General features: G+C 44.9%; 1 protein-coding gene across 4 annotated transcripts in view; it reads right to left on the reverse strand.

Moving 5' to 3' along the window:
* Nucleotides 1-27278, reverse strand: part of EYA2 (EYA transcriptional coactivator and phosphatase 2) — a 261820-nt gene that overhangs the window by 36460 nt on the left and 198082 nt on the right. For all 4 annotated transcript variants that reach the window (XM_081256937.1, XM_081256939.1, XM_081256938.1 and 1 more), the window contains one exon: nt 710-799. In XM_081256937.1, the coding sequence (XP_081113063.1) occupies nt 710-799 (90 nt within the window). The remainder of the gene's footprint in view (nt 1-709; nt 800-27278) is intronic.

The raw sequence follows: 27278 nt of genomic DNA on the forward strand, positions 1-27278 counted from the left end.
TTTCTGGTACAATGCCTCACCCTTATTCATTACATGGCTTTCAATTCCTTTGCCTTTGCTTTAGTAGCTCTATTTTAAATATGTTTTCTATTTGAAATTCTTCCCCAATCTTTCTGACACAGGCTGGGTATAAACAAACGAATTAAATTTATTTCTGAAGCTGCCCTCCCCCTTTTTCCTATCTCCCTTGCTACTTGCTTAGGGGCACAGGAGCAGATACTTTAAATCCGCACGGTCCCACTGTTCACTCTCTCTCTGTCTCTTTGTAAAACATGTTTTCAGGAGAATGTAAATTGTTTTTAAAAGCTTCCATCCTGGCCCACTGCTAATTATTCCTGACCCAGGAGGATCTGTACTAATTTGCCTTAATAAACTTTATTAAATAGCAAATTTCAGGAGGAAGAAACTACACAGCCTTGATTGGATTAGTAAAACTGCCAGTGGACATCACCACTAGAGCAGAGAGAAAAGCCCATTAACTGTAGGGAGGGAAGGTGGGGAGAGAATCCGGTCAAGTGTGTTTCCAATAAGCCATGGCTGGCCACAGTTTTGTGCCTTCTTGGGGGTTGTGAGCAAAAGTTTCAAGCCTCCAAACGAAAAAGGGAAAAAAAAAGGAAAAAGAAAAGGCAGTGTCTCTGCCCCCAAACCAGATGCAGGTGATTAAATACAGCAACTATGGAATGAAATGAGCAATCAAGCAATTCCAAACCTCCAGGTCATTGAAGAACAGATGTGTATCTGCGAGGTTGAAGATCATTTCTTCCATCATGAGGCCGATGCGCACGGACGCCGTGGTGTCCTGTTAGGAAGAAGCAGAGAAAAGCGCAAGTAAGTGGAGTCGCTGTCGTCTCAGCCTCCTCTCCTCCCGGCCCACCCCTGAATGGCGGATCCGGTCTGTCCTCATCCGCACGGCTAGCACACGGCCTAAGATGTGTCTCCGGGTGGGGTCAGGGTGATAATGTTGCACAGCTTCTGAGATTGCACTTCTACTTTGTCATCATTTCTATTTACCCTCGTCAGTGTTTAAATCTCCCCCCACAAATATGCCCCTGGAATGGCAACTGTGTTCAGTGTTGCAAGAACCAGAAATGGCTGTAGGAAAGGAGAGCCTCTTGGAGAATGTGTGTTTCCAGGGAGGCCTGAGAGATTTCAGGGAACGCAGTATAAACTATGTATAAACTACCGGGAGCGCTGGGATGTTGGTTCTCCCCTATAGCTCTATGGCTATAGCCCTCCTCCTCCAGCTATTTAAAAAAACACTTTTATCTAACAAGAGAGGATTAACTACGAAAACGCACATATAAACAAAACCCACCGTAGGGGACTTCCCTGGTGGTGCAGTAGTTGAGAATCTGCCTGCCAATGTAGGGGACCCAGGTTCGATCCCTGGTCCAGGAAGATTCCACATGTTGCAGAGCAACTAAGCCCGTGTGCCACAACTACTGAGCCTGCGGGCCACAACTACTGAGCCCACGCACCACAACTACTGAAGCCCACGTGCCTAGACTCCAAGCTCCGCAACAAGAGAAGCCACCATCGTAATGAGAAGCCCACACACTGCATTGAAGAGTAGCCCCCGCTCTCTGCAACTAGAGAAAGCCCGCGTGCAGCAATGAAGACCCAATGCAGCCAAACCAGACCAAACAAAGAAACCCACTGTAGTACATCCATACCCGGGAAAACGAGGCAGCCATTAAAAAAATGGAGTAATGCTCGAACTCCTGACATGAAAGAATCATCCAGAAAAATAGTATTAAGGAACAAAGGCAAGTTGTATCACAGTACAGTGTGTAAAACACAGTGCACAATAAAAGGGTCCATTCTCTCTCCCTCTGTCTCTGTCTCTCCTTCTCTTTTCTATATACATAGCATGTAGACTGCATTACTCTTTACCCATATTTGGGGTCCTATCCTGAAAAGCTTCTTCCCGTAGGAAGATGATATACACCAGGGGCTGGCAAACTATGGCCTGAGGGCCAGATCGGCCTGCTGTCTGTTTTTGAATGGCTCACGAGCTGAGTGATTTTTACATTTTTGGACAGTGTATTGTCTACGGTTGCTTTTGTGCTTTGAAGGCAGAGGTAAGTAGTTGTGACAGGTCCTTACAGATCCTAAAATACTATCTGGCCCCCTGCAGAAGAAGGCTGCTGCCCCCTGATGTAGATGCTCCCTGTTGACCTCAGATGTGACCATATGACTTGCTTTGGCCAATGAAATGTGAGCAGAAGTTATGTTTTGCTTCTGCTTGAAAGCTTTAAGAGCTAGTGCATGGTTCACCATGCTCTCTTCCCACTTCACAAGGCTAAACGTTCCAGATAAAAGCTACCCAGTTAGCTTGGGTTCCAGAGTAAAGAGCTGCAACAGACCACAATGGACACGTACTATAAATAGGAAGTAGATGAGACTGTAAAGCAATTACACTCCAGTTAAAAAAAAAAAGAAATAGATGAGATTTGGGGGATGTGTTTTACTGCAGCGTAACCTCACCTATCCCAACTGATACACGTGGAAAATACGGAGCATATGGCACACAATGGTTCTCAACCCGGGCTGCACACTGTGATGATCTGAGGAGCATTTAAAAATCCTGATGCTCAGGCCATATCCCTGATCAAGAAAATCAGAATGGCTGAGGGTGGGATCCAGGCACCAGAAAAGTTTAAAGCTCCCCACTTTATTTCAATGTGCAGTCAAGGTTAAGAACCACTGGTCTCGTCAAATAGCTAGCTAGTGGGAAGCAGCCGCATAGCACAGGGAGATCAGCTCGGTGCTTTGTGACCACCTAGAGGGGTGGGATAGGGAGGGTAGGAGGGAGGGAGACGCAAGAGGGAAGAGATATGGGAACATATGTATGCGTATAACTGATTCACTTTGTTATAAAGCAGAAACTAACACACCATTGTAGAGCAATTATACTCCAATAAAGATGTTTAAAAAAAAAAAAGAACCACTGATCTAAAAGGAGAGACAACACTTAGTAATATTCCTGGTTGGTATCTATTAAGTGCTTTCTCTGTGCCACTCTCTAAGTATTAACTCATTTAATCCCACAACACTCTTTGAGGTGAGCACTAGTATTTTCCTATTTCACAGATGAGAGCACTGAGGCTCACCAAGTAACTTGCTCAAGGCCACACAGCTAGCGAGTGCTGGGATTTGAAGCCAGGTAATCTGGCTCCAGAGCAGCACTGCTTCAGAGGAGGCATTGGAGGGGCCAGGATTGGGAGAGGAGTAAAGGGGGCCTTGACCTGTCACTCCATACACTTCTTTTCCCCGTTGAATTTTTTTACTGGGAGGCTGCATTACTTCTATTATAAAAATAAATAATGAATGACATAAACCCTTCTTGACCCTTAAAAAAAAAAAAAAAGGAAAAAACCCGTAGCTGGTGATCTCAGCTTCACACACACAACTGTGAAGAATCAAGCCCAGGAACACAGCCATTAGGTGAAACATCTCATTAGGACCCCAACAGCCAAAGCTTAGCACTCCGGATCCTGGCTGGAAGTCGCAGGGTAGAGCGCTCCATGAATAACGAAGAGAAAGTGGGGAGAACAAACTTTTCAGGGCCAAGCAGGGAATCGTTGTGTGACCTGGCAAAAGGGTTTGGGGGTGTTTCCACACATTACTCATACCCAAACTGTTTCACCTCTGCAGGATTGCACATTCTTTCTTGGCGAGGCTGTTTGTATACCTAACCACCTGTGCCCAGCCCTCCGTGTACTAGACAGGAAGCAAGAGGAAGGGGCCATCCAGACTTATCCTCTGAAAGGATTTATTCAGAAAAATGTCAAGTCCCATGCCAGCACACAAAACAGGAAACGTAATTACTGTAGACAAAATGGCTTACCTATGACAAGTATTTGCATAGTTAGAAGAAGCCAAATCCTCTCTATCGATAAAGCTGAAATTATGACTTACTGATATTGGGAGGATGTGAAGAGAAAGTCTGCATTTGTGTGATAAAGGCAAGGGTGAGAAAAGAGAGCTAAAGTCTTATCTTCCAGTTTGGGAAGCCAGAGACCATGCCTAAAACAGAAAAACAAAAAAATCAAGATGTGGTCACAGAAGCAGGTTACTTAGAAATTTGGAGGTGAAGACCCAAAGAATCAGCAAGAATTGAAAGTTGTTGCCTCTGCACAGAAAGAGAGGGTGGGGTTGGGTGGAAAGTCGCTGGGGACTGCTGTTTTTCGTAATACTTTCCTTTGGAGAACTCTATGGGTTTTAAACTCTATGCTTAGATTTCTTGGATTAAAAGAAAACGAAATTAAAAATAAAAGGAAACATACTCAAGTAATATTACCCTACAGTAAATATTAAACTGGAAAAAGACCCATACATGTGAACAAGGGACATGTAAAAAGATGTTCATTACAGAACTGTCTGTAAATAGCAAAAGTTCGGAAACAATTTAGCTGTCCAGCCAAAGGAAATTAGAGAAATAAAATGTAGAATATTCATACAATGGAAAACTAAACTCAATGGAAAGAAATGAACCAGACCTCCATGTATTACCAAGGATGCATCAAAAAAAATTTTTTTTGAGTGAAAGCAAGTTTTCTGGAAGTTATATACTGCATGTTATTACCATTTATTAGAAACATATACAATGTTACTACATATTTTCCATGGGCACTTATATATTTGTAAATATCTGCAAGGATATACCCAGAGTCAGAACAGCAATTACTTGCGGAAAGCAGAGAGGAGGAGACAGAGGAATTAGAGGTGATGATCAAAGTGAACTTGAGTATTATCCGGTATATTCTAAATGTTTTTTTAAAGAGAAGGGATTCAAACATTTCTTGTATAATTAAAAATTGAAACAAAAACTTAAAGACACCCAAAAGTTTCTGAGGAGAACCTTTAGAATACCCAACTATTCCCTAAGCATTCTCTTATTTCAGCTTTTCCTCAAATCTGCTTGCATGCTGCCTATTAGATTGTTTTGAACTATGTAGGGGGGACCTCTTTTCAAGACACGATAAAAACTAGTTGTGCTGGGGTGGAAAAGTCTGGAATAGCCCATGAAAAGCACAACTGTCCCAGGGGTTAAGTAACACAAAGTGTTTCTCTGGGCCAGACCACTCTATCCAAGGAGAAAATGTTTTTTTCAGGGTTGTAAAGACTGAGAAATGAAGGAAAAAAACCGTGGAGGCTCAGCATTAATTAATGTGAAAGACAGCTGGAGTGAGGACAGGATGACAGCCATGGGTTTCATCTCATGCTGCCCGCTGAATGCGCCCCTAATATGCTCTATAAACACACCACCCTGGTCTGTTGGCTTAAGTTACCCTGTGCAGCTTGGAGCGGGAGGACGCCCTATCTGACCCAGCACATCTCCCAGTCAAAGAAAGCCTAAAATATGGGAGCCTTCATGCCATGTTCTTCAGCTAATAAAAGGCTACAGGCTAACATTGCAGGGAGGACCAAATGAGGAAGCACACGTGTAAACCCCTAACCCAGGGCCCGGTATGCAGCAGGCACTCCCCAAGCGTTGGTTACTGTCAAAATCCCCCAGTCCACTTCCTCACCCCCTTAAGCAAAGAACCTGCTTCTGTAAACCCAGCAGGAAGACCCCAAATCTGATGGTCCTTTATTAAAGATGTGCTTTATGAAAGTACCATCTCACATGAAAACCATTTTCTTAATCATTACATACCCTTTGGATTAAAAAAAATCAGTGGTTAATTTCCTAAACAAGCAACAGCAGAAACAGATTGTGCTTAAAAAAACAATCCATTTAAACCAGAATGGAGAACTGAGAAAAGGGGAGTTTTTCCAAAACAGGCTTCAATTTGTAACTTGTCTGTTGAAAGGACTGTGCTGGGAGCTGGTGGGGTTCGGGTGGATGGAATGTCATCTTTGTCTGACTCAAGAGTCTGTGTGTGGCTCTCTCCCCGTGAAGGTACAAATCAGAATAAGGCGCTACAGATTTTTTCAATGTGCTCTAATGTTCTACAGATTTGTCAGGGTTCAGTTTTGATGATGGCGAGGTGGGCTATGCACGCATTCATTTAGGAGGCTGATGAGGATGCTCTGAGCGTTGGACCCCCCCACCCTCTCCCCGAGACAGATGATGTAGACCTGGATGCAGCTCTGTAACCTAATTATCACGCATTCTTGGTGAGGTTCTCTTAATTAGAGGAGGATGGTGAGGACATTCACCATATGGGCCGCTCTGAGATCTGCCTTGTAGATCAATAAGTTATTTTGTGACGTATGGCTGTATTTCCTGGATGGAGGGGAGAGGGTAAGTCTTTCCTAAAACGAAATTAATCTGATGTCAAACAAACCTGAATGAAGAAAACGGGATGTGGATTCCTGGAGGTTTCAAATCTGAATCAACTTTTGCATTAATTTAGATGATGGCAATTGTTTTCTGTCAAGTGCCTCCATCACCCCCAAATACACAAGCTCTCTAATTTAAGCAGTATTCTTTTTTTTGTTTGTTTTTTTGTTTTTTTTTTGCGGTATGCGGGCCTCTCACTGTTGTGGCCCCTCCCGTTGCGGAGCACAGGCTCCGGACGCGCAGGCTCAGCGGCCATGGCTCACGGGCCCAGCTGCTCCGCGGCATGTGGGATCCTCCCGGACCGGGGCACGAACCCATGTCCCCTGCATCGGCAGGCGGACTCTCAACCACTGCGCCACCAGGGAAGCCCTAAGCAGTATTCTTAAGAGGTCTACTTCCCAATCCCTGTGGATTAGGAAGCAACCATTTTCATTTCAAGAGGAGTCCACGTTTTTAACCGAAAAGTTGTTTCTAATGAATCACAACTCTATTTGTCCAATAAAGAATTTCCTTTGCTGAATTTTCCAAGTTTTCTATATTAAGCACATAACGCTTTTGTAGCAGATGGTTTAATTCATCATTTAATTCTACCATGTTTAATTCAGAGGTGAGATCCACACACTATTTATTCAGCATCACAACCCTCTGAACAGAAGAAAGGCTCACCCCAAATTCATCTTGAAATCAACTTACATGACTGGTCTTTTTTTTTTTTTTCACAGCTGGTTGGATAATAATAATAACAGCCAATCTTTACTGAGTGCTTTGCAGTAGGTTAACAGTGTGGGCTCTGAGCCAGACTGCTTATGTTCAAGTCCAATTCCACCTCTTACCAACTAGATGACCTTGTACAAGTTACTTAATGTCCATGTGCCCCAGTTTCTCATCTGTAAAATGGGGTTACTTAACTCGTAGGGTTGTTACAAAGATTAAATGAGCTTTTCAAAGTCTAGGTTATAAACCTGTTAGTGAACATTTACTTTAAATGTCCAGCATTAAAAAAGAAAACAAGAATAGAAAAAAATACAAGAGAATCCAGGGGTCAGTAAACTGCCTGTTTTTGTAAATAAAGTTTTATTGGAACACAGCCATGCCTATTTGTTCACTTAATGTTTATGGCTGCTTTTGTGCTACAGTGGCAGAGTTGATAGTTGCTACAGAGCCTAGCCTAAAGCCTAAAATATTTATCATACTTTCAAAGAAAAAGTTTGCCCATCTCTAGAATAGATGACAAAATATCAGAGTACACCATATGCAGTAATGATGAACTTCCATTTTTGTTGGAATGTGTGTGTGTGTGTGTGTGTGTAAGGGTGGGGGATGCTGGAATTCAGGTCTGATCTGATTCCAGATTCCATTATCCTCTGGTTATGCCATGATGCTTCTTTGCTCTGAGGAAGTGCCTGACTTCGCGGCTCAGCCACGTGACTGGAAAGAAGCATTGTTGCTTCTTCCAGGGGCATGTGTTGCCCCCTGGAATATCTAGATGCAGTAGCTTCTATAGTACCTGGTGGTCTCCACTTGAGCTGGTTTCCTTTGGGGATCCCTGCTGTGAAGATCTGGAGGCTGTCTGTGCAGGAGAGGGTTAACTCAGCAGGCCTGGGTTGCTCAAACTCTGCATATTCCTAAGAAAGGTCTGACTTCAAGACTGGTCCTTGGCTGGCTCCTGGTGGATGAGCTCTGAGCCCTTGGGTCAAGCAGTACCAGTTGATCAGATAGTTTATGCTAACAATGTGATTTGTAGTGACTGCCTGCTTTTGTTCTGAGGGGCTGGAGTCTGCCGTGCAGATGCTGCATGCCTGTATCACTGACCCAATGAGAACCTGGAAACCAAGGCTCAGGTGAGCTTCCCTGGTTGGCAACGGTTGGCAACACTTGGCACGAACTATCACACCTCAGTGCTGGGAGAATTAACTGGACTGTCTGTACTCCATTGGGAGAGGACACCCGGAAGGTTGGACCAGGTTTTTCCTGGACTTCATTCCATGTGCCTTTCCCTTCGCTGATTTTAATCTGTATCCTTTTACCGTAAAAAACTGTAATCATGAGTATAATAGCTCTTCTGAGTCCTGTGAGTCCTTCTAGCAACTCATCAAGCCTGACGGTGGTTTTGGGGGCCTCCAACACAGTGTCTTTATTAGACACTTTGAAAAAACACCAACTGGTTAACAAAAGAGGCAGCATGATACTGTGGAGATACCTAATCTCTCCGGGAATGAACCTTCATATCTGTAAATTAGCAGTTCATAAGTTGTAGTAAAAATAATACCCATTATTGGCCTTCCAGGGTGATCTCATAACCTAGGTCTGGTCAGAATCATAGTGACTGGTTCAGGGATGGTCGTGTGGCCAATGGGAGCCAAGTAGAGCTGGCCCTAGGATGTCAGCTATAACTATTGAGAAAGAGGCACCTTCTTACCCCTGAGGTGGCTGAGCTGGGAGAACCTACACTTGAGGATGCTGGCAGCCATCTCTGTCACCAAACTGGCAGAGCCTTACTGACAACGCACACAGATTCATATGAAATTACTGGGGGATCAGATCCCGCTGTTCCCAAAGTCTACTTCTGGATATTTTGGTTATACATTTTCCTTTTTGGCTTAAACTAATGTGCATTGAGTTTCTGGCTTATAATCAAAAGATTCTTGACTCTGCTCACAACTTTCCGGTGTCTGTACAAAAACAGGTACTTCCAACTGGCAACGGCCATGGGCAAGTTCAAGTGCTTCTACACATCTTAGCAATGATTGAGCCTTGCCAGGGAGCACTTCGGAAGACTGTCTTCTCTCTCTTTTTTTTTTTGGCGGTACGCGGGCCTCTCACTGTTGTGGCCTCTCCCGTTGCGGAGCACAGGCTCCAGATGCCCAGGCTCAGCGGCCATGGCTCATGGGCCCAGCCGCTCCGCGGCATGCGGGATCTTCCCGGATCGGGGCACGAACCCGCGTCCCCTGCATCGGTAGGCGGACCCTCAACCACTGCGCCACCAGGGAAGCCCGACTGTCTTCTCTTTTGACGGCTCCTCTTACTCCCTGAACCCCAAGGTGATGTAAATCAAGTGCAGGGAAGGGTCCGACTTATTATCTGGTCTTAGAGCCACAGTCTCTCCTTTACACAAGCATCATCCTAATGGAGCAAATGGTTTCCCCGAAATGACCACCACAGATTGCCCCCACCATTCACCAGGTGTGCATGGAAGTGGCCACAGGCAAGAAGCTCCATGAAGCAAACTGGTTGAGAACATCAACTGTGGAGTCAGCCGGACCTAGGTTCAAAGCCTGGGACTGTCATTCCCCAGGGACATGACCTTGGATGAGATGTTCGCCCTCCCTGGCCCTCAGTTTTCTCACCTGAATACAAGCAGTCAGTCCTTTCTAGGGCTGCTGTAGGATAATGCATGTGATGTGACTTGCTCCTGGTGCCTAGGTATTATTAGCAAAAAGCAGCAGAGTCCAGAATCTTCCATCAGAAAACTTTCCCCACTTAGAAATTCCCAAGCAATAGCTTAACCTGGTATTTTCTAAACCATGGCCATTCTTGTAATGCCTTTGCAAGTTTCACATGCCCAAGAGCAGCTGTGTTATGTTAAGTTAGTATTCTCCTTTAATTCAGCTACCCCTCCCACAACTTTTAAAAAAAACGTAAATGCGTGCAGTTTAAAAGAAACTTGTCATCATGACCGCAGATGCCAAACCTGTTGCACTCACCATCACTGGACGTTAACCATGAAGATAAGCATGTATTAGTTTCTCATGGCTGCTGTAACAAATTACCACAAATTTAGTGGCTTGAAACAACACAAATTTATTCTCTTACAGTTCTAGAGATCAGAAGTCTAAAATCAAGGTGTTCCTTCGGGAGGTTTCAAGCAGAATCAGTTTCCTTGTCTTTTTCAGCTTCTAGAGGCCACCGTGTGTTCCTTGGCTTTGGTCTCTCCACTACAGCCACTTACTGCTAACCTCGTATCTCCTCCTATCCACTCTCATCTCCTGCCTCCCTCTTATGAGGACCCTGTGATTACATTAATCACACCTGCTAAGTCTCTTTTGCCATATAAGGTAACATTCACAGGTTCTGGAGACTAGGACCTGGACATCTTTTGGGGGCCATTTGTCTACCTACCACAGCATGCAACGAAAAAAATCACAGAATGCTGCTCTTTTGGGTACATGATCTCATATACCATGTTTTAAAGCAGTGGTTCTCAGCAAAGGTGGCACCTCCTTCTAGAGAGTAGTTTGGAAGTTTGGGGGACATTTTTGGTCGTCATAATAATTGGGGGGAGGTGGTATTTGGGACGGTTTGATATTGTGATTTATAGTAAGAAAATATATATTTGGTTTTTGTCCCTGTTTCTGGTACAGAACTCCTAAAGCCCTCAGGATTTCTAACAGCCAAGATATGGAAGCAGGCTAGGTGCCCATCAGCAGTTGAATGGATAAAGATGTGTTGAATGGATACAGATACACAGACACAGACACACACACACACTGGAATATTACTCAGCCATAAAAAATTTGAAATCTTGCCACTTTCAACAATATGAATGGACCTGGAGGATATTTTGCTTAGTGAAATAAGCTAGACTGAGAAAGACAAATACTGTATGTTTTTACTTACATGTGGAATCAAAACGATAAAACAAATAAACAAACATAACAAAACAGAAACAGACTCATAGATGCAGAGAACAAACCAGTGGTAGCCAGAGGGGTGGTGGGGTGGGGCATGGGTGACATAGGTGAAGGAGATCAAGGGGTACAAACTGCCAGTTATAAAATAAGTAAGTCACAAGTATGTAATGGACAGCACAGGGAATATAGTCAATAATATTATAATAACTTTGGCATGTAATCTATAGAAATATTGAATCACTATGTTGTACACCTGAAACTAATATAACATTGTAACTCAACCATACTTCAACTTAAAAATAAAGAGTGATAAAACTAAAAGAAGTGTCTTTTGTTATTCATAACAAGCCCCTTTCAACATCAGAGTTTATGTTAATACGGTGACTTTTAAAAAGTGCTAAGTACGGGACTGGTTGCCAGGGAAACCAACCATGTGATTAGACGGTTGGAATTTCAGCCCCGCCCCCTGGTCTCCCTCTAGGGAGGTGAAAGAGGCTGGAGATTGAGTTCAGTCACCAATGGCTAATGATTTCATCAATCATGCATAAAACCCCAAAAGATGGATTCGGAGAGCTTCCGGGGTCGCGAATGTATCCACATGCTGGGAGGGTGGCACACCCCAGTTTCATGTGGGTGCTCCTGTGCTGGGGACCCTTCTGGACCCTGCCTTATGTACTTCTTTGTCTGGCTGTTCATCTGTATCCTTCATAATATCCTTTGTAATAAACTAGTCAGTCCGTGTAAGTAAATGTTTCTCTGAGTTCTGTGAGCTCTAGCAAATGAACCTAAGGAGGGGGTCATGAGAACCTCCAATTTATAGCCAGTTGGTCAGAGGCACAGGTGACAATCTGGACTTGCAATTGGCATCTGAAGTGGGGGCTGTCTTGCGGGACTGAGCCCTTGACTAGGGGGATTAACCTGTGCTGCTGTCTTCAGGAAGATAGAGTCAGAATTGAGTTAATTGCTTGGTGGTGTTGGAAAACACACACTAGAGGGTGCCAGGGAGGTAGGACAGTCATTAAAAATGAAAAATTGTCCCGCATCCCATGTAACTTTCATATCTCTTGCTGGACACTTGTTGTAAAAAACCCGTTTCTAATTATCTGAGCCTAGACTGTAACTCATGTCTTTACTTTATTCCCAAGGGGCCTTTAGATCATCACTGAGGATGGAAACAAGCACATCTGTGTGCTGGGCTACAGATAAAGACAGCTAGCTTCCCCTCACCTCCAAAGCTGTTGTCTACATGGCAGCCAGATTGCTCCTTTTAAAACAAAAATCAGAGCTGTCCCTCCTCATTTAAAACCCACTAGCATCCCCTGGCCCTCTGAATAAAGCCAACATCCTTCACTTTTCCACTCCAACGCACATGTCTGCGCCTTGAGCTTGCCAAACTTGATACTGCCTCAGGGCCTTTGCACTTGCTGTACCTGCTGCCTGGAATTCCCTTTCCCCAGACGCTTTCATGGCTGGCTCCTTTGTAACATTCAGTTCCCACTTTCAATACCAGAAAGACCTTCTCTGACCATTCCACCTCAAGTAACCTGGATGCTGACCCTCTATTCAAGCTATATCTCATTACACTGTTACAGTTTTTAATAGCATTTACCATTATCTGTAATAATCTTATGATTTTTGGTGCTTCTCTCTCAATCAGAAGGGAAGCTCTATGAGAGCTATTGCTATGTCCCTTGGACATGGAACACAGCCCAGTACTTAGCAGATGCTCAGTTAAGCATTTTAAAAAATGAATATATAAGCGTGTGTAAGCTTTATGTATATTACCGCACTTCCTCGTCAAAATATCTTTTCCCTCTTTTACAGATTCAGCAAGATTCAAAGCAATGAGGTGACTTGTCCAGGGTCACACTGCTAATAAGTGACAGAGCTGGGATTTATCCCAGGGCTACCTAAGAAACCAAAATCTTATCCATTTACTCATGAAATATGACTTTGCAGGAACCAATGACATAAAGTACTTTATTAGGGAAAAGAAGCTTAAGGCAGATTACCACCAGAATTTTTTTTTTTTGGTAAATGCCTGATTTAAAACTGTTGAGGGGACTTCCCTGGTAGCGCAGTGGTTAAGAATCTGCCTGCCAGTGCAGGGGACGTGGGTTCCATCCCTGGTCTGGGAAGATCCCACATGCCTCGGAGCAACTAAGCCCGTGCGCCACAACTACTGAGCCTGCGAGCCACAACTACTGAGCCTGCATGCCACAACTACTGAGCCTGTGAGCCACAACTACTGAGCCCGTGTGCCATAACTACTGAAGCCCGTTCACCTAGAGCCCGTGCTCTGCAACAAAAGAAGCCACTGCAGTGAGAAGCCTGCACACCGCCATGAAGAGTAGCTCCCGCTCTCCGCAACTAGAGAAAGCCCGCGCGCACCAACGAAGACCCAAGGCAGCCAAAAATAAATAAATAAATAAAATAGATTTAAAAAAAGCAAACCAAAAAACCTGTTGAGGTCTACTTTTAATGAAATAAAGGATCCATTTAATTAAATTACACTTCCAAAGTTGAGAAAAATGATAGGCAGCTGCCATGCAAAACTCAGCCCTGATTCTTTTCTCAGGTCTCAGGCTGGCTTTCCTTTCTAATAACTGTTGGGCTTCTGAGTGGATAAAAGGAGAGCCCACGGGCTGCGGAAGGATCTCCCTTTATTGCCTCTGAGCATTTGTGCCTCTCATTTCCTGGTCTTGATACGGAAAAGCAAAGTTACCCAGTAAATCCCTCACTTCTCAGCTGCCCCCCTCCCTGCCCCCCAAGCCAGGAATGGTTCTTTGGGAACCAGACACTTTGGCTGAAACTGGAAGTCGGCTCACTTCAGCCAGCCTCGAAGGGCTCTGAACCCTTCCTTGGTTCCCCAGCCTTGCCCCCACCGCCCTACCCCCGACTTACTAGTAACCCATAATTTTTTAGGATGTCACCGTATGTGTTAAAAAGGGGTGAGTTGTGGGAAGACCCATCCTGGTAACCAACTTCAGGGCCTCTCTAGATCCATTAATGTTATCAAATGCAATGCTTCCAAAAGTAATTTTCAGAAACAAACAAACAACAAAAACCACAACTCTATTTGAATACTGTCTTGTTCTCACGGGGATCAAAGGTCGGCTGCTTCCAGGGGTAGTCTCTTTCACCCTGTTCAGGGGGGTCTCAGGGGGAATGCCACGGTCGGTCTTTCAAGATGAGAAGGGGGCAGACCACAGACTTTCCTCTGAGATGCTTGTGTTCTGACATCCTATGCGTTAAACCCACTTCTTGTCTCTAAGTGTATCCAGCCCCAGGTGTAAGCCCTCCCAGACTGTTTGCTTATCTTTCCTGCTCCAAAGGCATCTCTGAGTGCTCCCAGGGGGAGGCAAGTCTTGGTGCCTCCAAAGAGGCATCCGGAGATTTCCAAACACTTCTCTCAGCTCAAAGCTTCTTGGATGATGAAATTAGTTGACACTACTTTGTGCTCCTCATAAGGCATTTTCTTAAGGAAATGTATATAATGAGCAGAGGTAGATGTTTGGGAATCTGGGACGTGGTCTTCAAATACTTATGCCCTCGCAAGTTCTTCAATGGCTAATGGTTGGGTGAGAACTCAGCTCCTTAGATGTGTTTCTGAAAAACTGGTGGCATGGTTAATAGTCAAAGTCACTAACAGAATTACTTAATGAATTACTTTTTCTTTTTTTTTTGGCCAAGCTGCATGGCTTGTGGGATTTCAGTTCCCTGACCAGGGGTTGAACCCAGGCCACAGCAGTGAAAGCGCCTAATCCTAACCACTAGACCACCAGGGAACTCTTAATTACTTTAAAAGAAAAAGCTTGGCCTGGTTCTTTAGGAGTCTGATAGGTGGGTGCATGAACATTGCTTTTGTGTGTTTACAGAATGTCTCTAGAATGAAAAACTGGAGCTTTCTATACATCAGGGTTGGTCAGCCTCGGCACTGTTGACATTTTGAGCCAGATCGCTCTTTGTTGGGGCTGTACTGTCTACTGTAGGGTATTTAGCGACATCCCTGGCCTCTACCCATTAGATGCCAGCAGCACCCTTCACCCGGTTGTGACAACTAAAAATGTCTCCAGACAAGCGCCCGGGAGGCCAAAGTATCCCCAGTAGAGACCCACTGCTCTAAATCCTTTAAAAATAATGAAAGGCTTAGTTCTTAGTGTTAGTCAATCAACTTTGTAATTCTAGAGCGGGCAACCTTATTAATGAAACTAGCTTTCTAAATCAGTGACGAGCTAAAAAAAAAAAAAAAAAATCAAAATCTCGCAACCAGCTGAGTGGAAGGTGCTGTACTTCTGTCTCAAAGGGCAGTGTTACCCAGTTGTTCAGAACCACCACGGCAGCCAGACACCCGTCTGCAAACTCGGGCTCTGTCCTTCTTACTAGAAGGTGAGTGACTGCTAGAAGTCGCTGTGCCCATTTCCTGGTCTGTTCACGTGGGTAACCATAGCATCTACCTCCTAAAGTTATGGGGAGAGTAAGTGAGCTGATGTACGTAAAGCTCTTTAGATGGATGCCTAGCTGGCAGCAAGCATGCCTGGTGGGTCTGTCATCCTTACTCACAGAATGGCTTCTCTGGGGCCTCACTGGCCACACCCAGCACTTGCACTGGGCTGTCCCTTTCTCAGGTGCCACCTGAAGGGGAGGTCAGGGGACACGCGGAGTAGAAGCTCGGTTTGGCATTTTGTGATCGTGGTCTTTTCCTCCTCATTTCAGCACCCAGACCGCCACAAGCCAGGCTTGTGTCTTGGGGGGACCCTGTCTGGGCTTGCAGACTTCTGCTGCAAAGGGCGGCCTTGCCCGCTTTGGAGACGGTTCACAAATATAGGCAGCTTCCCACCTGCGTTTGCCTGGCTTTTCTCCTGTGTAGATTACCCTGATGCCCCCAACTTCGGGACAATGCACTTCTGTACCTACTCTGGAATGGAGACCTCTCCCCCTCTCTTTTAAAGAAAAACAAAAAACACACAAAACCAATCAAAGCCATCACACCATACAAGCCAACTGGGCCTTTAAAAATTCACAGCCAAGTAGCTGTTTACAAGCTGAACAAATAATTACTCTGCCACAAGGAAGAAAAGTATTAATTAAAGCCCTTCATTAAACCAGGTTCACTATTCTGTGGGGTTTATCTCTTGCAAGTGTCAGCCAGAGGTTAGGGAGGGATTAACACACAATGGAGGCTTTGCCAGTTAAATCTCCTCCTTGTGGTTAGCTTTTAATAATAAAGTTGTCATTAAAAGAAAGAATTTAATGGTTTTAATTGGGTTTAATTACTTGGAAACTCCTGGAAAACAGATTAGCTTGTTTGAAAGAGGAAGACAAGAAAATGATGGTGGTAAAGAAAAAATAGGTTGATTCACATGTTTAAACAGTAAAGTTAAAAAAAAAAAAACTGGTTTCTTTGGCAGTTTCAGAGAAGAACATAGAAAATAGAAAGGATCTTCTAAGCTCAGCAAACGGGTCTATTTGTACTCACAAGCACTTTACCAAAAAAACTGTAGGATAAATCCCATCATCACTGAATTACAAAAGAATCAAACTGACTACAAATGATAAAATCACAGTCAAATTGAAGAGAGTAAACAAAGATGTCTAAACTGGGTCATCTTTTGAAGTTTTACACAACTATGCAGCCTCCTAGATTTTTTTTTTTTATCCTTTGAAAAATGTTCTTTCAGCTTGGAGGTGTCTGGCAGCTTTAAAAGCATTTTCCTAGGACGTAAATTTAAAGGCAAAAAAATAAACAGCTAGATAAATGGAGCTGCGAACATGTATTAGGGGGACCAACTGTCTTGATGTGCCTGAACTGAGGAGGTTCCTGGGACTTGGCACCTTGAGTGTGAAAACTGGGAAAGTTCCAGACGACTCAGATGAGATGATCACCCTAACGTGAGCCACCATTCAGGACCAAGGGGCATTTGACGGCATGGGAGACCAGTGCATTTTTGGAAGTTCACAGCAAGTGCTTAGAACAGGGCTTGACACCACCCAGCAAAGTGTCTCCTGCTTCTGTCCAGCAACAGACATGTCCTCGTCAATGCTGAGTCCTCTGCTTACTATTATTATTATTATTATTGTTATTACTATTTGTAGTGGTAGTGATACTTCACCATACCTTCCAGAGAGAGGACATTCTTACCCAACCAGCAACACGCTTCTAAAGATGGAGTTCTTAAGAGATATGGGGACATATGTATATGTATAACTGATTCACTTTGTTGTAAAGCAGAAAATAACACACCATTGTAAAGCAATTATACTCCAATAAAGATGTTAAAAAAAAAAGATGCAGTTCTTTAAAAGACATTCATTCACTCATTATGATTTATGATTATATTTATTATTCATTTATTCTACAAAAACCGTTCACTATATAGGAGGCACAGTTCTAAGTGCTTCACATATATTAACTCTTGTAATCCTCCCCCAGTGACCCCATGTAGTAAGTATTATTGCTGTTGCACCCACACTACAGAAGCAGGGACTGAGGCACAGGAGGAAAACTGACTTGCCTGAGGTCACGTGGCCAAGGAGTAGACCAGGCTTTGAACCTGAGCTGTCCAGCTCCAGAGCTCATGTTCTAGACCAGAGGTGGGCGAACTTTTCTATAAAGGGCCAGATAGTAAATATTTTAGGCTCAGGGGCCCATATGGTCTCTGTCACAACTACTCAACTTTGCTGCTGGAGGGTGAAAGCAGCCACAGACAATACGTAAATGAAGGAGCACGGCTGTGTGCCAATAAAACTTGATTCGAAAAAATAGGTGGCGGGCCAGGTTTGGCCCATGGTTAGGATGCGGTTTGCTGACTCCTACTCTAGACCACTGTTATAATGTCTCCTGCTATGATATGTCTCAGACACTGAAAGTCCCTTGCTACATGGAGCTTACATTCTAGTGGAGGGGGAGGGCCATGAAAAACTAAGAGACATTTCATTTTGAATCGTGACAAGTGTTTTGAAGAAAAGGAAACCTGAAGATGCGCTAGAGGGGGAGAGAGAGACCAAATATGTCTGTGTTTATGTGTTTTGGGGAGGGCTGCTAGAGATGGGGCGGTCAGGGAAGGTCTGTCTGAGGAGGCAACATCTGAGCAAAGATCCAAACGAAACAAAGGAGCCAGCCGTGAGGTGATTTGGTAGAAGGAACAGCCAGTGCAAAGGCCCTGAGGCAGGAACAAGCTTTGCGTGTTTGAGGAGCAGAAAGAAGGCCAGTGTGGAGTGAGCAGAGTAAGTACGTGGGAGAAGGAGGAGAGAGCCAGGCAGGAGAATCAGATAATTTGGGGGATTCTAGGTCACGGGGAGGAGTCTGAACTTTGTTCAAAGCGAGCCTGGAAACCAGGGAACAGTTTCAAGCAAGGACAATGAAGAGACCTCATTTATACCCAAAACGGATCTCCTGGGCTGCCTTCATGGCACTGCGTCATCATGTCCAACCAAAACCCAGTGAGGCAGGTATTGTTATTGTACCCGTTTTACAGATACGTCTGACTCTGTGAATCCCCAGTCTATGAAGTAACAGGACTGGGACTTGTCTCCAGGATGGTCTGCTCCAATCTCATCCTTTCCTCCCTGTGCCACACAGCCCTCAAGGATGGAATTCTGACTGCCTGGACCATCATCATCTCTCAGTCCATAGGTTTCTTTGTGTTGAGTATCAGGAAAGCAAGCGTGTTTGGCATGAGCCCATACAGGCATGATTTCAGTCTGCAGAAAGGCTAAACGACTTACAAACACCGACAGCGTATGGTATGATGAACAGAGGTAAGTGTCCTATCACCCCCCTCCTCCAACAGAAAACCTAAAGAATGGGAGGTGGGTAGGAGAGAACAAACGATTCTTTTGAGGAGCAAAATCAATTTCCTCTTAAATGGCGAAAGAGCACTCAATGTACTGTCAGCTAGAGGAGCCAAGAAGGACTGGATGGGGCTTCCTTCAGTCCCGAGGGTCATGTTCTCAGAGGCATCCATCAGGACACAGGACTCCTCTTCCCTCACTCCCCAACTTAGCTGTCAAGGCGCAGCATGGCTGAGGAGGGCAGAAACTCATCCACCCATCCAACAAATATTTACTGAGTGTCTTCTATGTGCCAGGCACTGTTCCAGGCACTGGGATACCGCAGCAAGCAAAACAGTCATAAACAAATGAATAAGGCAAGATTTGCGGTAGGTCTGATTGGCAGGGCTGCTGTATGGCTGCACAAGCTGCTGTGTATGGTTGTGCACTGCACAACCCAGGGGCATCATTCATATAGACCACCATGAAAGTGCTGCTTCCTAGAGTTGAACAAAGTGCATTCTGCACAGTTGTGCCCTGCCAGGAGGTGATAAACACTAATGGGAAAAAATATAGCAAAGGATTTGTGTTGTGTGGGCTCTGTGGGAGGTACTGCAGTTCCACAGGATGGTCAGGGAGGTCATTGCTGAGAAGGTGGCATCTTCAGGAGGCGAGGGGGGAAGCCATGTGTGAGGAAGAACATTTCAGACAGAGGGAACCAAGTGTTCAAAGGCCCTGAGGTCGGCGTGTGTCTGGCAGGGCTGAGTACCACTGAGGAGGCCAGTGTGGCTGGGGTGGAGTGATGGAGGGGAGGAGTCCTAGGAGATGAGGGCAGAGAGGCAATGGACCAGACCCTCTAGAGCCACATCTAAGGGCATGGACCCTGGTAACTGGGCCAGATTTGACGTCAACTTCAAGCATTTACTGAGCACCTACTATGTGCTGAGTAAGACCATACAGGTTCTTGGCCCTCATATGGCTTAAAACATACACGTGGAAGTGAGTGTCTGCTGTTCTTGTCTGCCCAGCGTCCATGCACCTTCTGATAGCAGCATTTCCTGAGTGTTTTAGGTGGAACTTCATCACTCCCTATCTGTGTAGTTCTGAGGGAGCCGGTCCCACCTACCCCCACCTTTGAGTGACTGGTTCTAGCTAGGCCAAGGAGAGCTTCATCTGGCACTTGGTTGGAACTACTGGGAAAACGTTACTCTGTTTTCGCTGGGGTCATTGAGCTGGCAGGATGTAGGTCTTGTGCTGCTTGGGGGAATTTTTGCCATGACACGTGAAAGGAATGAAGCCAACCCAATGGAAACAGAGCAAAGAGATGCACAGAGACTGACTTCTACTGACACCATTTGAGCCCCAGGATTCAGCTGCGCCCCTGAACTTTTGGTTATAAATGCCAATAAATTCATTTTTCTGCTTAAATCAGCTTGTGCTGGGTTTTAACAGAAAGAAAATGAAGTTGACAACTAATTACGGGGCACATAGAATGGGCTGTGCTGGGAAGCAGAGAAATGGAGAGAACTAAGACACAGTCAGTCCCTGCACCTGAGGTGCTGGAGTCGAGTTAGGGAGAGACACAAAAAGTAGGTGATAAAATAATTAGTGACAAATAGTATAGCGTGCTAAGGGAGCACACAGGAGGGACACCTAACCCAGTGTAGTCAAGGAGAGCTTCCCGGAGGCAGAGATGTCTAAGATAAGACCTGAATGCTGAGTTAGCATTAGCTGGGCAAATGGTTGGCGAGTGAGGAAAGCACTCCTGGCAGAAGGAACAGCACGGATAAAGGCCTGGATGTGGGGGAGTCTGCTGGTGCAGCCGTAAGGCTGTGTATAGCCTGAAATAGAAAGTTGAGGGTCTGAGAGGCGAGGCAGGACAGAATGGAAGGAAGTAGGTCATGAAGGGTCTGGAAGCCAGCCCAGAGAGTTTGGACTTTATTCTGTGGATGAGGCATGAGAGACAACAAGACTTATAGAGACTAAGCAGCTCACTTAACTGAAATGGTGCAAGTGAAACATATACCTTGTTGATCTTTCATTTTCCAACTCTTGGTACAACTCTTCTTACAGAAAGACAATAGTGCAAGTGAGATAGCAAACAACAGCTGACATTTGGCCTTAGTGTTAGGGAGGCAATAGGGAGTGGTGGGGATTGTGGAAAACTGGTGGCCACCGAACCCACTGAAAGGAAGCAGCTGCTATGCAGCTCCAGGCAAGTGGTGACATTTGGGGTTCTGGGTGCTGCATGGCCAGATCTTCTGATTTTTCAAGAGAACCCAGAAGCCTGAATTTCTGTGTAAAATCTCCAAATTTAAAAAATTTATTTATTCATTTAAAGTATGGTTGATTTATAATATTATATTAGTTTCAGGTGTACAGCATAGTGATTCAATATTTTTACAGATTATTCTCCATTAAAGATTATTACATGGTATTGACTATAATTCTCTCTGCTATACAATATATCCTTGTGGCTTATCTAAAATCTCCCCATTTGATGGGTCCTAATCAAACTTACAAGCTTTTGCACAGCAAAGGGAACCATAAACAAAATGAAAAGACAACCTACGAACTGGGAGAAAATATTTGCAAATGATGCAACCGACAAAGGCTTAATTTCCAAAATATACAAACAGCTCATACAACTCAATAACAAAAAGACAAATAACCCAATCAAAAAATGGGCAGAAGACCTAAACAGACATTTCTCCAAAGAGGACATACAGGTGGCCAATAGGCACATGAAAAGATGCTCATCATCGTTATTGATTAGAGAAATGCAAATCGAAGGTACATCGAGGTACCACCTCACACTGGTAAGAATGGCCATCATTATAAAGCCTACAAATAACAAATGCTGGAGAGGGTGTGGAGAAAAGGGAACCCTCCTACGCTGTTGGTGGGAATGTAAATGAGTGCAGCCACTATGGAAAACAGTATGGAGGTTCCTCAAAAAGCTAAAAATCCAGCAATCCTAGTCCTGGGCATGTATCTGGAAAAAAACTATAATTTGAAAAGATACATGCACCACTGTGTTCATAGCAGAACTATTTACAATAGCCAAGACATGGAAACAACCTAAATGTCCATCGACAGATGAATGGATAAAGAAGATGTGGTATACATATACAAGTGGAATACTACTCAGCCATAAAAAGAATGAAATAATGCCATTGGCAACAACATGGATGGACCTAGAGATCATCATACTAAGTAAGTCAGACAGAGAAAGACAAATACCACATGATATCACTTACATGTGGAATCTAAAATATGACACAAATGAATTTACCTACAAAACAGAAACAGACTCACAGATATAGAGAACAGACTTGTGGTTGCCAAGCGGGGGTAGGGGGGTGGGGAAGGGATGGAGTGGGAGTTTGGGGTTAGCAGATGCAAACTATTACATATAGGATGGATAAACAACAAGATCCTACTGTATAGCAAAGGGAACTATATTCACTATCCTGTAATAAACCATAATGGAAAAGAATATGAAAAAATATATATATATAAGTGAATCACTTTGCTGTACAGAAGAAATTAACACAACATTGTAGATCAACTATACCTCAATAAAATAAATTAAAAAAACTCGCCACTTTAAATGCTGGCAGCTAATTTCAAAAATGTAACCAAAAAGTATGTTTGAGAGTCAGGTGTAGCCTGCGGACCTCCCCTCCCCAACAGGGGGAAATCAGGCATAGGAAGGAACTGGGGTCGGACTGAAGGTTTGAAAGCTACGTATGGAACTTGGGGGCCTTGTGATTGGCTGTGGTCTGCTCGGTGGCACAGCGGCTTCCAATGCCCTTTGGAGTTTTGGGTCTGATCCGTTTTCTGCCATTAGGTTACTAGGTTGGTAGTCTTGGGCAGGGCCTCCGTGTCCTGGATAGAATGGGGATCACCACATCTACCTTGTAGGTTTGTCTCGAGGACCAAGGAGGTGACTCCTGGCCCAGTGCCATGCACACAGGGAGAGATTTACATTTTTTATCCTTATAATCAAAGGCTTCTGGGTATGGGTTATAATATGCTAGAAACTGAAATTCACCGTAAATGTAAAGTACTTATTTTTATTTTTTTTTTTTACTCCAGACACCTAAATTCGACAGTGAATGAAATAGACAAATTACTCAAAAACTACAAACTACCAAAACTCACTCAGGGTGAAATAGCTGTAACTATTAAAGAAATTGAAATCATAGTTAAAAGCCTCCTGAAAAACGAAATCTCCAGGTCTAGATGGTTTCACTGGAGAATTCTACCAAACATTTCAAGAAGAATAGCACCAATTCACCACAATCTCTTCCAGAAAACAGAAGAGGAGGCAACACTTCCCATCTCATTTTTTGAGGCCATTATTACCCAGACACCAAAACCGGATAAGAAGAGTATTTAAAAAAACACCCTCATTTTTCAAGTAAAAAATGTTCATCATTTAGCAGCTCCAGGCAGTTTGTGTTCCTTTAACAGCACCTACAGTGCCCTTAGGGAAACATTATATGATTCCCGGGCTGGTCTTTTGAGGTCAGTGGGGCAGGAACTGTTATTCCAATTTTACAGATGAGCAAACCTCTATTTAGTTCCAAAATATTTTCATCACCCCCAAAGGAAACCCCACACCCACGAAGAAGTTGCTCCCCATGCTCCCTCCCCTCTGGCCCCAGGTAATGACCAATCTGTATCCTGCCTCTCTGTGGATTTACCTATTCTGGATGCTTCATGTAAATGGAATCACACAGTGTTATGACCTTTTGTGCCTGGCTTCTTTCCCCTTAGCATAATGTTTTTGGGGTTTGTCCACACTGAGCGTGTATTAAGTACTCCATTCCTTTTTATGGCTGAAAATATTCCATTGTACAAATATCCTAGGATGTGTTTATCCATTCAACCACTGATGGACATTTCCAAAGAGATTCTTAAACTGCATATTTCTCTTTGAATTAGGCCCTACTGGGGAACTTGCATCAGCGCTTTCCCCTCTCTGCCATCGGAAGGGCCCACAAGTTCACTAATTCACAGAGGAACTGTGGGAAGCAGGCACGGTGCGGGGAACCTCTTATTTCCCTGTCAAAGTCAACCCCCCATACAACCACCTTGATACCTTCCTGCCACTCACCGAGTGACACCCTCATCACCAAAGGCTCACGGGAATTCCAGTGATCTTTGGACAGCTCAGGAACCCTATTGTTGGGAAGTAAACACCGTAAAAAAGTGCAGGTGGGGCGCTGGGGGAGACGGCTTCTCAACCTGCTAGTTAAGTGTAAAGGAAAATTGTTCCCATTATTTAGGTTCGCAAGGTGCCTGGGATTTTTTTCTCACCACTTATCATTGTGAGCAGCACCCCCTATATTTACAGCGGACAAAAGAGCTTCTCATTCTAACCCAACCGACAATTTGTTGTAGGTTTTGCACAGGAGATTTGAATTCCTCTTATTATTATTATCATTATTTTTCTTTTCAGATGCCCTCCAGCATTCGTTGAAAGGTGGGGCTAGAGAAAAAAAGTTGCCAAAGTAGTCTGGGGAAGCAGTCGCGTTTGTTAAATTTGGGGGCGGAAAATGAGGAGTACTCAGGAGTCTTAACTAGCTCAGAAACCCTCCACCTAAGTAGAAATGGTCTCTCTCCAAGCAGCCAAGAGCACGGGGCTTCAAAGAAAGTCTCTGCTAATGAGTGCTTTTCTGACAACCCCAAACCATCTCTGAAATATATTTTATGTTGGAAGTAATCCTTTAATGCTCTAAAATACATGAGCAGAGGCACTTGGCATGGAGGCCCAGTGGCTCAGGGAAGAACTATTACAGGGGATTAAATCTACAAAGGGTACCACTCCCCTGCCCACGGCCCCTCCAACTGTCATTCACCTCTAGGACATCTTTGAAAGCATTTCCAATCTCTTCCTCATCCACCCCCGCCAGAATGACAACGGCAGATGTTCGCGTCTTGCCCTTACTGGGTGGAATACAGTGACTAGTTAAGTCAGCACCCCTGGTCCTACAAAGAAAATAATCATTGCTTGAGAAGGCCAATCAAAGTCATCATTTCTTTATTAGCCACAAAGACTAAATACCTTTTACTTAACTGAAAAGAGAGCGGGGGGGGGGATGGGGGGAGGTGGGGATGGAGATTTAAATACAAGGTTTAACCCCCAGTGGGGGAAAGAAATCTCCGACTTCCTCAGAAAATCCTTTCCAAATTGTATTCATCTTGACTTAATCCACATCTACCGAGTGAATTAGGCAGTATTTATTTTGAAAATCTACTTTATAGAGTTCCAAGGACTCTGTTTTCCTTGGGCAGGGCTGACTCCATTTCAGAGCTGGAGGCCGCTGCGAGGGCCCCGGCCAGGCCTTTAAACGTCCAAGGTGCTGGCCTCACATGGTTAACACAATGTAAATAAACACAGCTGAGCCCGGAGAAATTGGAAGGTTTTCTCATTAAAGAAATAAAATAAACAGATGTCCTTAAGCACTTTGGCTTGTGTTTGTCAAAGGATGGAGAGCTCTAGATGTCTGAAAGGCAGAAATGAATTAGAGTCACATCTCAAGGTAGAAGGGGGAAAAAGAAAGAAAAGGATCTGTGGTCCTCTGAATTAACTAATCGTCCTCCAGGGAGGGCACTTTTGATTTGAACCTTAGCAACTTCTACAAATAGTTTTTAACTGCTGGGTCATAAAACCAGGGATTTTATTTCTTCTCAGTTTGTAAAGCAGTAACGGACAGGCCAAGCCGCATCTCGCCAACTGGATCTGATTGAATCCTGATGGCACTGTGCTGGGTATTGGATTCCGGAATCCGAGCCGGAATCACGTAATTACACCCGCTGAGGGATGGGGGAGGACTGTGGCTGGTCGGAGAGGGCAGGGGAGCCCCAGGGGGAGATGTGTAGAGTCAAAATCTGGCCAGGCTCTCTCTGCCCAGTCTCTTCTAGATACACAAAGAGGCTGGCAGGATCCACGAGAAGAGTCGTCACCAGGTGAATTCATGGCTTACATCTTGCCTCACAGACTAATGTGTGAAGGTGTTCAGTTTACATGTCCATTCTGGTTCAGTACATCTGGGCTGGGACCCGAGACCCTGCACTTTTTTTGTTTTTTTCTTTTGTCTGCGTCGGGTCGTTGAGGCATGCAGGATCTTTTGTTGTGGCGCGCGGGCTCCAGGGCACGTGGGCTCTGTAGTTGCGGCACGCAGGCTCTCTCGTTGAGGCACACGAGCTCAGTAGTTGTGGCGCGCAGGCTTAGCTGCCCCGCGGCACGTGGGATCTTAGTTCCCCCCTGACCAGGGATCGAACCTGAGTCCCCTGCATTGAAAGGTGGATTCTTTTTTTTTTTTGTTATACGCGGGCCTCCCACTGTTGTGGCCTCTCCTGTTGCAGAGCACAGGCTCTGGACGCGCAGGCTCAGCGGCCATGGCTCACGGGCCCAGCCGCTCGGCGGCATGTGGGATCTTCCCGGACCGGGGCACAAACCCGCGTCCCCTGCATCGGCAGGAGGACTCTCAACCACTGCACCACCAGGGAAGCCCCCATGAAAGGTGGATTCTTTTTTTTTTTTTTTTTTTTTTTTTTTTTTTTGTGGTATGCGGGCCTCTCACTGCTGTGGCCTCTCCCATCGCGGAGCACAGGCTCCGGACGCGCAGGCCCAGCGGCCATGGCTCACGGGCCCAGCCGCTCCGCGGCATGTGGGATCCTCCCAGACCGGGGCACGAACCCGTGTCCCCTGCATCGGCAGGCGGACTCTCAACCACTGTGCCACCAGGGAAGCCCAGAAAGGTGGATTCTTTATCACTGGGTCACCAGGGAAGTCCCGACCCTGCATTTCTAACAGCTCCCTGATGATGCCTGTCCCTGAACCACACTTCGAGGGGCCAGGAGGGTTACGTTACCACAGGGATCTGGTGATGCGGAGTTTCAGTTCCTATAAGAACCCATTGTGAAGATGTCTGAACGTTCAGGCATTCTTAATGCCTTAGTTTGGCTCTCCCCTGTGATGCAGACCCTGAGCCTGGGATTCAGGTGCAAGCAGTTTATCTGGGAGGTGACCCCAGGAAGCACTGGTGACCGAGTATGGAAGTGAGGGGGGAAGGGAAGGAAATCAACAGGGGCAGGTCAATGAGCAGGCTGCTGCTGCGGGCTCTCTCCCTCTGCGGACACCTGGGAGACTGCACCCCAGATTGTCACAGGTACTTGCAGAGGAAACCATCATGCCTGTGGGAATGGGGAGGGCTGCAGGGATAAAGGTGAGGCATTAACAGCATCTGCTCCAATGGAAATTCAGTCCCAGCCATTTAACGATGATAATGATGATGTTATTCTATCATCAAATAATCACATCAAGAAATGAATAATTGCAACTGTATTATGGCAAGCCCTCCATGAGTCATCTCGATAGGGCATTTCGATCTAGTTGGGAGGCTGGAGAGACCTTCCTAAGGAAGGGACGCTGGATAATAGTACGGCTTCTCTTTTATTTGTTGGAGGAGGGGAAGTGATAGGATTTAAACCACATTTAGTGAACAGAATTCCCAGCCATGATAATGGATCCCCAAGACAGATGATCTTTAGGAAGTAAGTAGCCT

The sequence above is a fragment of the Mesoplodon bidens genome, assembly GCF_964165515.1.
Source record: "Mesoplodon bidens genome assembly, chromosome: 15".
Taxonomy (NCBI): domain Eukaryota; kingdom Metazoa; phylum Chordata; class Mammalia; order Artiodactyla; family Ziphiidae; genus Mesoplodon; species Mesoplodon bidens.